Source organism: Alosa sapidissima, chromosome 17, assembly GCF_018492685.1.
Source record: "Alosa sapidissima isolate fAloSap1 chromosome 17, fAloSap1.pri, whole genome shotgun sequence".
NCBI lineage: Eukaryota > Metazoa > Chordata > Actinopteri > Clupeiformes > Clupeidae > Alosa > Alosa sapidissima.
Window position 1 is genome coordinate 15,133,806 of NC_055973.1, and position 14,029 is coordinate 15,147,834.

General features: G+C 43.2%; 1 protein-coding gene across 3 annotated transcripts in view; it reads right to left on the reverse strand.

The window, feature by feature from the left end:
• LOC121688522 (activin receptor type-2B) overlaps positions 1–14,029 on the reverse strand; it is a 42,002-nt gene that overhangs the window by 9,552 nt on the left and 18,421 nt on the right. For all 3 annotated transcript variants that reach the window (XM_042068162.1, XM_042068159.1, XM_042068161.1), the window contains exons 2-5: positions 5,043–5,250; positions 2,133–2,242; positions 1,250–1,392; positions 246–389 (exon numbers count right to left, since the gene is read on the reverse strand). In XM_042068162.1, the coding sequence (XP_041924096.1) occupies positions 246–389; positions 1,250–1,392; positions 2,133–2,242; positions 5,043–5,250 (605 nt within the window). The remainder of the gene's footprint in view (positions 1–245; positions 390–1,249; positions 1,393–2,132; positions 2,243–5,042; positions 5,251–14,029) is intronic.

Genomic DNA, 14,029 nt, shown 5'->3' on the forward strand with positions numbered 1-14,029 from the left:
GCACCATTAATGATGACCATGAATGAAGAAACTGAGGCTAAAACACCTAAAAGCGACGCAATAACAACAGCGGCCAGTAACAACCCCTTAGAGCAAAAACGTTAATGGTGCACTAGCCTAACTGAAGAACAGGAATCAGAAGAAGACGGGGAGAGGACAGGACAGGAAGTGGGATAACAGAGGCTGTGCAATTGACCAAATCTAAAAGATAGGTTTCAAATAGCGTTTCATGCAACTGTACCCACCTGAATAGGGAAGACCTTCACAGCTACATAATCATTCATCATCTGGGCCTTCCACACACACCCAAAGCGCCCCCTGGCTTTGATTTCCAGCAGCTGCAGGGGTTTGAGTCCAACCAGTGGAGAGGGTGGAGGTGGGCCAGGATCCTGGAGAACATGAAGAACAACAAGGAATTAGAAGTGAAAGAGTTGGAGCAGATGAGTTAGGCCAGCGTTATTAGAACATATGGGTAGCAAATGTGCAGTCAGTTCTCTTTTCAGACGTCGGACATCCAGTCGACTACTAAACTGTATGAATCTACAAGACTGTTAAACTGGACTGAACTGTGCTAAATGCTTGAGCGCTGACACTGTAAATAATGTGTCTTCAGAGATTTAGCCAGCCCTGAGTTGACAGTGATTTTACATCTTCCTTTTCTGAAGACAGCACACATGAATTTGTTTTCATGTGCAATACATAAAACATTTATGTGCAATGCATGCAAAAACAGGAACACTCTGGGAGGAAAGCGACTGGCAGTAAAGGTAAAGAAACAAATCTGTTGGTTATCTAGAAAGGCACAGCATGGATGAATGGTTTGTTGACAGACACACAGGAGCATGAATGATTAATTCAATAATCAAATGATTGCTGGGTCATCTAGTGTGTTGCATCTTCTTTTTACAGTGAAAAACAGTAGCCATACAAGACTTATGCTGTGGAGACAGCTAACCACTGAATTTCAGTTGTGCAGAGGAATAATGCTGAACCACCACAAGGTGGCACCATTGCTGTAAGATGGGAAAACAGAGCGATCCTCCTGGCTACCTGTGAGCTATTCAATGAATGCCATTTAAACAAAAAGAATAAAATTTAAAGGGTCGTGAAGAGTTTAGAAGGCAGCTCAAAAATGACGAGGGAGCATAAGCGCAACAGAAATCGGGTAGATGCGGAGGAACAGAGTGATCAGCTCAGAGAACAAAGAAAAGGGTGAGAGCAGGAAGAATGGCCACATCACAGCCCCTACCTCATTGATGTCCACATGGCCATAGGGGGGCTTGCGGTGGCGGTACATCCAGAAGGCCAGGAGCAGCGCCATGGACAGCATGGTGACAGGGAGGAGGGAGTAGACCAGCACGTTGAGCAGAGAGGGCGTGGAGGGCTTGATATCTGATAAAACACACAACTATTACTGACCACAGACACTCAGAGGGGAGAGACTGATGGACAAAAGAATGCTTCATGTCAATTCAATTTTCCTTGGTTATGTTATTTCAATAAAGATAAGACATACAGTCATACAGACAAAAGCCCTCTGAACTAGAATACAGAGCTTGGCACAGTGCGGTTTTGAAGGTTAGGACAGAGACTGTGAAAAGGGAGATGCACAGCTCTCCTGACAGAGATATGTCGCACACAGTACCACCGGACAGAGTCAGTAAAGGAGGAAGTCCTCGACAGGTGCTGCGTGGGACGTCTCCCATGTTTATCTCTAACAACCATGGTAGGGAGAGCAATTCCAGTTGATGTTAAACAGTGAATGTAAATGCCTGAAACTGGGTTAAGCCATCAGCTGTGGAAATTCAAGGTATTTGTTTCTTGTGTAATCACTGAATACATTACGGAATAAAGAAGAAAAATGAGATCTGGGCACCAACTGATGTGACAAATGCGATCAATGCAAAGGAGAGATATATTTTGCGTGGTAACTGCATTTTGTAAATGGTGTATGAGAGAGTGCGTTAACTGATGGGATTGCTTTGGTTTATGCTGGGTCTTTGTTTCACACGAGGCCTCGCAGAGCCGGGCCTGATCAGGTGAAAGGCTGCTGAGGGAGACTCACAGAGGGTGTTGAGCAGCAATGAGGGTGTGTGTGTGTGTGTGCGTGGCGGTTGAAAGCAGTTTCCCACCTGGTCCATGGATGACTTCAGGCAGATGGGTGAAGCGCTCGTTGCAGGAGTTGCCCTCACAGCAGCAGAAGAACACCTGGGGGTTCTCCTCCGTGGCCACGCACTCCTGCCTGTTGCCATGGAGAGGAGAGGAGACGGATTACTACGCACGGTCCCAGACATAAAAAACACAGCTTCAGCACAAACTCATCTTGTGGGCATTTCTAAGAGGGAAAATCTGGGTTAGGGTCGTAAGTATATTGGTATGTCAGCCTGAATTCAACAATATACTGTACCTGACCTCTCATCTATAGTTGAGTGTTATCTTGCCAGGTATAACAGATTTAGCCCTGCTTTGGCCCTGGGGGCCCCTCATAGCCTTGCCGTTGATATTTCATTATATCCACAGAATGAGCACTATATTCCCGGCGATAATAAACCACCGCTTTTGAGAACATTTAAAGAAAATAGGATTCTTTATGGCTCTTATGATCGATGACATTCGTGATCCGCAGAGCTCCTTTCCCACACGTGTGCACCCAAATGAGAACTCTTATTACATTATTCCACATTCATGAAGGAGTGCACATGGGAGACTGTGACGTGTATGAAAACTATCCTAACGCCATGGGAGTCCTTGCTCATCCCGTTTCGGTCCGTTTTTTCCCCCCCCCGCTTTTTGCCACGCAGATGACTTATCGCGCCATTGGGCCCCCACTTCGCAAAACTGGGCAAATGAAAACGACTTATTGACCTTTCTTGGGGACTGCTGGGAAAAAGGGTCTGGGCCATGGCGTGACGATAGTGCTGATGGAGCACTCCTCGCTCGCATTTGGCTCCATCAGCGATCCAGCGGCACGCGGGCCACTCATTCAGCGGCCGAGTACTCTTTGTAAGGCCAAAGCAGAGGGCAAAACCAGAGCCCTGACAGATGGGCCACAGAGACCCAGTCTCATCATTAGTAGGGTCAAATGTTACTCAGTGAGGGAGATGGTATCAACTCCCTCAACAGCAGGGGGTTAAACACACTGACCACTGTCCATTTTGGGGTCTTTATTATCTTCATCACAAAGGCATGAACCAACCGGCACATTTTCACAAGTACTGAGCTAGTTATACTGAGTTGGTGCATTACTACAAGTCAGTCTTTATCACCAACACACAATATGGAATCTTTTCCAGCAAACTTTAAAAGGCATTATTAATTGGAATTCTCTTTCTTCAGCTTGTCGTTTAGTCAGGAATGTTTAGAATTTGAAGGCCACACCTGGGGCTTATGGGAGAGCTATTTCCAGAGCAATACCCTTTAGATTAGGCAACCTGGGACTGCCAGAGATTGTTTCTTAAGGAGCAGCCATTTGTGACTGTCCCACTTTTGCTTTGATACCAGTCCAACAGGGAGTGGTGGGATCATTTAACCAATACTCCTCTCACAGGAGGTGGTGATTAGGGCTGATTGTTTTGCATTCAGTTGCTTTCCCCCTGTTAAGGCTGATTTTTATTTTTTTTCTTCAGGCTGTCAATAAGATCCAACTTTAACAGAAATCAATTTAAGCACACAGCAATCTACGACACAGTTTTCCTTCCCAATACACAACAATATTAATAATTGTTTTTTCCCTAATGAAACTTCCAAAACCTCATCTGTTTTGCGCATGCTAGGATGCCCTCATCTTCCCATTTCAATCCATTTATTCTACAATTTATCTCAGCCCTCAGAATGGCTCTGGAAATAGCTTTCCATAGGGGGAAGCCGTGTAAAAATCTACTGCAACATACCCGGAACTCAGAGCTCATCTTGCTCACCATAGAGAGAGCTTGGCTATTTGCCACCTTTATAGCCCAGCAGGGGGGTTGTCAATTGGATATTCAAGAGACATTTAAATGTCATTGCAAATGCATTTAGCATAGCAATAAATACAGTTACTTATTACAGGCAGTTGCACAAGAGTTTAGAAGGCCAGTGCACAGGTACAGTAGCTCAAACAGCAGGTCAAAATCTAGAGACAAAATCTATACCATTAACTATATCATTATGAAAGGGAATGAAAATGCTTGGTCTACAGAAAGGGATAAATAATCTACACTAAACCCACCATCTTCTATATGAATAAATGTAAATATAAAACCAATACAGCATGTTTTGATTAGGGGGCAGTACAATTTTAACAGATTTAACAGTTGATTCAATTAATCTTTTAATTTCTGATGAGAACCATGTAATGACCATAACCCAATGGTTCTCTTTGCATTGTTATTACATGAATGGTATCAATTTTCTGCTCCATCCTTGCTTCAGACACGTGTTAGACTTAAATTTCCTAAAAATAAGAAACAACCAGCTGATAAGATGTTGACAGAATATAGATCTGTCTCGCTTATTTTTAGTGGTCGACACACAAACTCTAAAATAAATAGTTACCATGCCAGCCGGTTAAGGGTCTCATTAAGAGCCAAGATTGCTCCCAAACTCTAGATATTATGTATGTACATGGGAAGACATACCATCTGTTGTATGACCCAAGGGGAATATCTGAACTGAGCTATTAAGTGTGCAGACCCATCTTCATTCTCTCTATAGGCCTAAGGGAAGTAAATATCATACGGAGATTACATAGGCTGACATTAAAACAGATCCTGTACTGACCTTCAAGTGTTCAAGTTATTTTCTCTGGTAAAATATACCTCCCATATTTTCACAGAGCAGGGACAATTGTGGACAAAAGGAACACTGTAGTATTCACCCATTGACCCACCGTTGTTTGTGAATGTGAGTTATTTTCCTAGGCTAGACCTATTTGTGTAAAAACGTTTGATTTTGAAATGATGGGGGGGGGAAAGCACTCAGGGTATTATGATGGTATAATACTCTCATTTTCAACACAGCTGCTTGTGGAAAAAGAACTGTAAGGAAAAGGATCAAGGGCTTACTTGTTGTAGCAGTTGAAGTCATCCAACCAGCAGCCTTTCTTCACCAACTCGATGGTGCCTGAGTTGTTCCGCCATGAGGCGTAGCAGTGCGATCGCTTGTCCTTCTCCCCCTCACAGTGCTCCACGCCGCTCTGGTTCGTCTTCTCCATCTCCCAGTTGATGTTGTAGTACAAGCACACATGGGTGTCCACCTCTCCATGGCTGGGCCCTGAGAACACACAACAAGAAGCAAACCGTGTCAGCCTTTCCTGATCGCCAAAACATAGGCTTGGGAGACGGAATGGGCAAATATTATAAACCTCCAGTCCACACAAGTATTTCAAAAGTGGCAACTAAACAACCTGTGATGTGTTGTGCAAGAAGCCAAAGTAGTCTTACACATTAACACTTAATCAACACAAACACATACAAACACACACACACACACACACACACACACAGGGATTTTGTCTACATAATGTGCATGGCAAAAGCAGATGCCTCAACATGGCATAACTCTAAAGTATAAAAAGGAAGAATGAAATTTAACAAACTACACCAGTGACCACGGAGAAACCGTAGCACCAAAAACATTATTCGGCCATTCATGTCCCTCGGCGTTTTCAGACTAAGCGAGGCTCCTTGCATCAGCCGCTGATGGGAGGGAACATTTATCGTTTGGCAAGGCTCAAGGGCAGCACTGGGGAAAGAGCATTTGAGGCTCTTTGCGGCTTTTCATTCACCGAGGACTTTTGAACTCCTCCAAATCAGCCTGTACAAAATGAGGTCATTACAGCAATCCAGACTCCACAAAGAGCAAGGTGGCTCACATCAGTGAAGATCAGTGAGAGGCAGAGAGAGCTCCTAATAAGAACTAGTGAAATTCATAGTTTTATTCCAATACACCAACATCAATTAGTGCTACCATCTATACAAGTCTTTGTCAAGGACAGTCTTAACTTAGAACAAACTCCTTCGGGGTGTCTGAGGGGGTAATTTGTGGGACTAGTATATACTGGTAGATGTGAGAGTGTAAACTAAGTTTTGAAATATACAGTAAATACCAGGAAACAGCAAAGCGCTTCACTGTTTTTCCTTTGAGATATCAGAATAGCACTGTGACAAGGGCAGCGTATCCTTGCGAACGCAGATATGAGGGTCACTGTGGAGATTACACCCTGAGGTCTGCCCACAGAGTGGAGGGCCCTCTCCCTCCAAACAAGAGCAGCCAAAGGGAACAGTGGGGAGGACTAGATCTTTTTCTTTCCTCCTCCTTCACTCCCCCTCTCTCTCTCTCTCTTTCTCTCTTTCAGCCACTCCTCTCTGCTGGAGTGCGAGAGCATGGAGCCATGTTTACTATACAACAAAAATTTGGCAGAGCTGGATACGGCAGATGTTCTTGCCAATCTGTGCATTACGGTTGCTAGGCAACCGCAAATGTGGGAGTAGAATCATAGGCTCGTCCCCCAGACAAAGCCCTTTTCAGTTACTGGTCTAAACAAGCATGCACATTAACACACACACACACACACACACACACACACACACACACAAACAAACAAATGTAGAGATATGCATATGTACATGTACAAACAAACACAAAAGGCAGACATACAGACACACACACACACACACACAAATCAACGTACTATATGGAGCCGGTGTGTGTGTTGACGTTGCTGTACTACGGCCGCATACTAAAACCCTGCCGGCACTGTGAAGGGCCCTCATCTGCATTCAGCAGCTTTATTTACAGGCTTCCATGGGGATATTAAGGCTAATGGCAATAGCAGATGTCAGCAACACAAAAGGAAGTATGCCATCAAAACATGACTTTAGAAACCTGGTCCTTTGAGCTGCCCAGAAATAGAATCCCCTGCCCAATACATTATACAGCCCATATAATTTCAATAAAACCAACAATGTTTTCTAGTTTATAGCCTATTTTGATGGCAACAGGTCTTTTGTGGTTTCTTCCTTTCAGAGGGTCTGACCCCTTTAAGTGTAACCCCCACACCCAACACTTGAAGATTAAATGTGGGGGTAGTAGGTTTATAGCATTAGTTACCATTGATGTACAATGTATATGTTCATGAGGGCAGGAATATGCCCTACCATAGTCCCATAGACTAAGAGGTACTGTACTACTCCACTTTGGAGAAGGAACAGGCCTGGCTCTTTCAAGGCACAAACATACGGAGGGGAAGGGGAGACGGCAAGCAACCAAAAGGGAAAAGAGCACACAAGCCACTGGTACACTTAAGTCAGCATGTCCACTTCCTTCCTTGGGAAAGACTGCCAACTCACAGACAGCTACACAGACCAGCGGGAGAGCGAGCGAACATCTGTTTCTGGAACTTGTGAGGCTTTGCACTCTCCAAAATCTCACTTCGGAACAGCTCACACCACTCGGGGCCCAAGCCAGTCCCAGCGCAGCAGCTGATAACTCCAGATCCCTTGGAGATTTGGCCCAGAACAGAAACCAATTCCTATGGCTGCCACCAATCACTGTCAAATCCACAACCTTACCGAAAGAAAAGAGTGTTCTTTCAGAATGTCTTAACAAGCTGAAATGGATGTACACGGTCAGAAACTGCTGAGTCTGAAAGTCTGAGAACCCAATATTTTTTCCTTAGTGGATGTGATAACATAAAACCCACTCTGATGATAGGAGAGAGTGATACAAACACTATTTAGGCTACTCACAGATAGACTTTAAAGGTCAATTATAGAACAGACAACAAGCATCACTTGACAAAATAAAACATGAAAAAGACTAAAAGTGTTTGCTATGCTGTCACAGAGTTTATAGTGACTTATTGTTACATATTCTGATTGGATATCAATTCACACAACTACAGAGAAAAACGGCATCAACAGTCTCAGCAATAGCATGGTGCTGCCTATTGCCTGTGCATCAAACATGTGTGGATCATTAAGTGAATCACAGCCACATGGATATCCAGTCTGAAAATCCATACATTGTGGTATGAGTGGACTGTTTTTGTGACATGAATGTGATATTTCATATAACGTCAGTAATTTACTATGTCCAGAGGGGATGTGTCCTGTTTCTGAAGATTCACACAGCATTGAAATATTGTTCCCTTTTGCATACAGAGGTCCCCTATCCTGTCAGAGAACCCAGAGCTACTGACTCAAGTGTTGATTTTCACAAAGGCCATATTTGTCTCCACTCGGGACTGGACAGCACCAAATATTAACAGTGCTTTTAGTATGAAATAAGCCCACAAGCCTTAGTCTCTTGTGCCTTCCGTGAGGTTTCTGGCAGAATGACATAATTAAAAACAAAAGTTGATTATTTCCCAGCTAGTGGCAGTGGGACTGATCTCCTACTGTATCCAACCAGTGACAGGCCTGGTATAGTCCCGCGTCTGTATCCTGTGCATGTGGCCCCTGATGAGAATTGAGTCATCAACGCAATGAGACGAGATCCAAACATTCAGTTGCAATGATTGAGGTTGTATTAAAATGATGAGGGTAACTGTAGCCATCAATAGTGTTTGGATGTGAAGACTTGTTCCTGAATGAAGTCATAACAACTGTAGTTTGGCTTGAGGGACTCGACCCTGGGGCCATTCGCATGAGGTTCGGTGACCACATGACTAAAAGCCATGGCAGCAAGTCTTGTGACTACATGGGGTGTACTAGAGTGCAGTTTATTCTGTACAGTACTGACCCACTGGCCCCTGTTACGCGACAGGAACATTGGCAAATAAAGGATGCTGTAATTCTCTGGAAACACCTGTATCTCAGTTATCCATCAGTTTGGCTTTCACAAACTGCAATCCAAATGGTGAGTAATTTCACACAGGGAATATGGTGAATTCTGTGACAAACCAAACATCATGTAACCTTGACTTTGTGCACATTCTGCAAGGCTGCAGAATTTGGTACGAATTGACCAGTCTTAAGGCAAAGGAACCGCACAATAACGTGAATGTAAAAGGGAAGAAGGGGAAAAGCAAAAAATAAAAAGCAAAAGGGGAGACGTCTGGAACTGATCTAGTGCGGTTCTTTAAAGACTGCTAGATAGCACTACTGTATATATACACACAGGCCACAAGAACACGCAATCCCAAAAACCTCGAGCACCAATCTCACATTCCTTACAAGACCGCGATCTGTAATTACAAACAGAACTGGTCAACCACAGTTTCTCTATCACGCTAAACAAACTATGGTCTCCAGAGGCCTTCTGACCTAAGAGACGGTCAGGTTAATAAACAACAGATTATTTCAATAACTGAGAGAGTTGTTTTGTTATGTCTTGTGTTTACAAATCGCACTCTCTGAAATAACAGCTGCTGCTTGATTTATGGTGGTGCTTGTCTGCATAAGAGGTATGATTAGTCAAACCTAAATTGACTTCAGTCTAAATGATTGACCCAATGACTGCAATAATAACAATAATAAGAAAAACTATTAGAATGAAAACGTGGAATCCATAGATCATAAATCCTGACTGACTCCTGCCTGCAAGCGCCCATAAACCCTGTTACTGGTTTATTCATACATATGAACAAGCTATATATTTTTTTTTAGTGCAACGGCAAACCATTTCCTGGTGGTAATCCTCTGCAGACCCCTTATATTTTTATATAAAAAGGCTTCAGCCATTGACATCAATTAGAATGTTGAAGGAAGCTAACTGCCTTCCCCCTAGCTAATTGCAAACTATGTATGTAATCTTTATTTTAGAATAAAAGAGGGAGAGAGAGATAGAGAGAGAGATAGAGAGAGATGCACAAGCTGTTGTCGGTCCCCCTCAGTGGCGTTGGATGAGGCTCAGCTAAGCATATGAAAAGGGCCTGGGATTCACCAATATGGTTGTGATTCAGCTACAGGACCTGAGCCCAGAGCTCATTGTTACCATTGTCTTCCCTCACCGCCCCAACACAGACCCTCTGCAAGACAATTTCAGGTTACACTCTATTGCACCATGGCGTCCTGTGTCTACAGAGCAATCATTTCTCTTCTTTGATGAGGAATTTAAATAAACCCCCTCAAGGCAGTTCACGGGAAAATAATCTATAACTACTGAAGTATCAGATTAGAGGATGCATTTCCCTGTTCACCTGCAGAAGTCAACTTCGATAAACAAATGAGACTACTTCATTGATCTTATTTCATTCTCGCAGGTCTAATATGATTTAGAATGATAGAGGAAACTAGTGTCTTAATCTGCACTGCTTCAACTTTAAAAATCATCGCAAAAGCAAAGCCTGGTATATAAAAACATATTTGCTGCTATACTTGATGGTTACATTTGTACAGAAACTGTGGAGTGGAGTGGAATTAAATTCTCTCTCTCTCCCAGTAATTTCCTTCAAACGCTACTCTTTCTTATCCAAAATAGCTGGCCAGTCCCTTTCAAGTCAGAGAGAGATGCAACATCAATCACTTGTCTGATCAGACCCAGATCTGCTCACATCTCAGTGTGTTTTATGGGCGGGAGTCTCAAAGCATGTTTTCCCATTTTAAAAATGCACATCCATGGAACACTTGAAGCCTGTGTGCTCATCATATAGGCTTTTTACTTCACTTACTGGCTTCAAGCACCCAGAGCTTAATTTAAGAGTCTGCACAGAAGCCATTATAATGTAATTATAACAAATGTAGATTGAGCAATGCATTACTTTAAAAGCCTAGTTAGGAAAGAACATTACTTACAGTAGAAGTAGCACACCTACAGAGAGATTCAGACAGTGAGTATTTCCCGATGGAGACACCATTACGGTATATATGGCTCTTTAGTGCTTTTCTGTGCAAACCCCCATTTTAAACATGCCCATGCTCTTGGTTCACATGCTGCTTAATTAGTGCTGCCCATCCTAAATATTTGCGTTTTAAACTGGAGAACTTTTGATAGCAGCAGGGGTACAGCTTGCTCCCAGCAGCATTCGAATGGGTTTTCACCATTCTACTGCTCCCCAGGGAGCCAAGGTGCACACACGCACACACACATACACACACAGCTGCATTAGGTAAGAGGGAGCCAAGACCCAGTGAGGGGAGTCACACTGGCTGCCGCATTCCTTACGATGAAATGGCCGCAGGCTAAGAAATGACACACGGCTAAGATGAACTGGCTGTCCCTACCTGTGAAAAGCACACATGGAGACACCTGGCAGGCAGCCATGGAGACTTTGTTAAACTGTCCCACCTTAAAAGGACACTACGAAGTCGGCGATATTGAGGCTGAGCACAGACACTCTGAAGGAACCTTCTATCTGGTAGACCTCAAAGCATCAAAGCCTCCCATGCAGTGCAGTGCTCTGTTAAATTGAACGTTTCACTGGCAGGCTATTTTGTTAAACAAATGCAGCTCTGATCTCACACCAGACACTAACTTCTTCAACCTACTAGAGTGCATTCTACAACACCCTGAACTGGTTTTAAAAACAGATAATATTTCTGTTGGCACTACAAGCTGATGGACACAACGGGCACTGTTCAAACGTCATGTTTGCTCCTGTCCGACCAGTAGTAAGCTTCCACACAGGCATAGAATGGGAGCATTCACAGGACAAATCACTGTTAAAATTGACTCCAAAAATAGTTTTCCACTAAAAGCAGGGATACCCCGTGTCTGTCCAGGATTGTAAATAAAACACTCCCCATAAAGCCAAGGCAGCCTGTCAAGGGCCGACTGTGCCAATCCTCTCTCTCTCGCTCACACACAGTTATTTGTTGTTGTTCTTGTTGTTTTGCTGGAGTCCTGGCCAGCGCTTCCTCACTCTTCTGGCACTGGGCTCCCCCTCACAAGCTGGGCCCCGTCACCAAGCAGGACGCTCCAGTGTTGGTCTTGGCAGATGCCCTCACCTGAGTGGTGGAGCCTGAGCCGCCTCCAGAATCCACTTCCATCAGCTCGGGCCAAGCCACAGCATAGGCCCTCTGATTACTAATACTCCAGCGTGAATTTGCCAGGAAAGACTACCACACATATACACACTAGAAAACCAGCAATATGATCTAGCACCTTGCTTTATCAGAATTGTTCTTTGTCCTCATATTGACACGGAAGTAATATTTATTGCTTACCTACAAGGCAGCCCTCTCTACACATCTGAAATATTGTACTGAATTCAGAGCAAGGCGACTTCTGTGAATTGGGGAAAACATCTGAACAGGAGACACGGTGCAGGCTTTAGCAAGATAACCCAACTAAAACCCTCCCAACAGGAATTATTCATAGATCAAAGCACTTTTCTGAATCAGAATCACTGGTTAAAAGGTGTTTGAATTGAACTCTCCAATATTTTCTGTTTTTTTTTTTTTTCATTGATGAGCAATGTCCCTCTTGGCCTGGTTCGTACAATTACTATGTAATGTGAAACAATAAATTCATTCATCACAGCTGTCCATTATCTAACAACGTATGAGAAGTTAATTACCAACATCTGTCTTTTAAGCACTTCTTGGAAGGATTACACAGGGCATGAATGAGAGACATGAATGAGAGACATGATTGTGTAATGGATGCTGGAGGCCAGAGAGCCGCATGAGGCCGTGTACACTAGGCCGCATTGTTACTGCAGGGTCAGAGAGAGATACCATTGTCACCCTAGTACGCAGTCCATTAGTGGTCTCAGGCAGAAAGTCACACAACAGGTTCAATGCTGAAGTAAGAAAAGAGACGAGCAGTGTACACCTACTTGGGGCAACATCATTTCACTAACTGCTCTCTGGTTTGACACAGCTATTACTGTAAAGCTGACTTAAAATAAATATTTTTTCAAAGGCACTCAAGTCAGCTAAACACTTCCTAACAGAGGCTATAGGCTAAATGGTGTGAGTGGGTCCTGTAAACATAGAACAAAGGCCGTAATATGAGACCATGGACTTTGTCCTGGGTTTGTGGCTTTGAGCCTTGGACATTTGTAAAGTGCAATGTTAGGGCCACAAGCTTATGTAATAAATGGTCAGAGCAAGGGCTGTGCCAATTTAAAAAAATATATATTTTTTTTAATTTAAAGAATTAGGATAACATCTGATGCCATGCCAACCTTCACCACCTTTCTCTCGATCCCATTCCACTCTGCCCTGAAGGAAGACGGACACCATTTTCTATCTCAGAAATGAATTAAGCTACTTCAGCCAGTTAACCCGATTTTAATTTGAAATTTCAACAGCCATGAAACATAATTAAATAACTTTTAACACACAACACAGTTATTTCATAATTTCATTACACTCACTCGTTTAGACTGTAAGTGATCATGGCAGTTTAACACTAAATGAGTGTGATTATGGGGATGCCCTGCATTACTTGTAAAGCTGAAGATGGACTATGCAGTAAAGCAACCGAGAAGCCGATAAAGACTAGCTCCAATATCAGCCCACCATAGAAGTATGTCCTGACCATGTGTCAATCAAAACCAGAATGAAACTGAGAGTTCATCTCAGTAGCCCTGTCTCTTCTGTAACACTGAAAATCCACAGGTGCATTTCCTTGAAGGCATGTTTAATGTTTTCCGTCCATGATAAGCAACACCGGAGAAATGGCAACACACAACTGAAGTTGCCTTCTGCAATCAACTACTCCTACATGGAATAAAAATATGGTCAACATGTAAATTCAACATATTTTCATCCATTTGTCATACATTAACATAAAGTCATACTCTGTGGCTGCATTACGTATGTGTCTACACATTTCATTTGGATTAAATCTATTTTGGTCACATGTAGCAGAATGAGCTGTGATTTTATGAGTGAGAATTCCTGTTAATGTTCATAATTTCCCCTGTAACTGCCAGTTATTCTCTAAATCATGTTAATGTTAAAAATGTGTGTATGCAAACTGACTCACTCATTTTCCTACACATAGGCGTGCCACAGTGCTCTGCTACACCACAAATCAGTGCTACACACACAACTGAAGTGCAGTATAAAGCTGATCCCAGCCTTCGCTAACTCTCCCATGCTATGACCTTGTCTCACTATGGAGGTTTTGCACTGGCCTATCATCCCTCCCAGCAGCG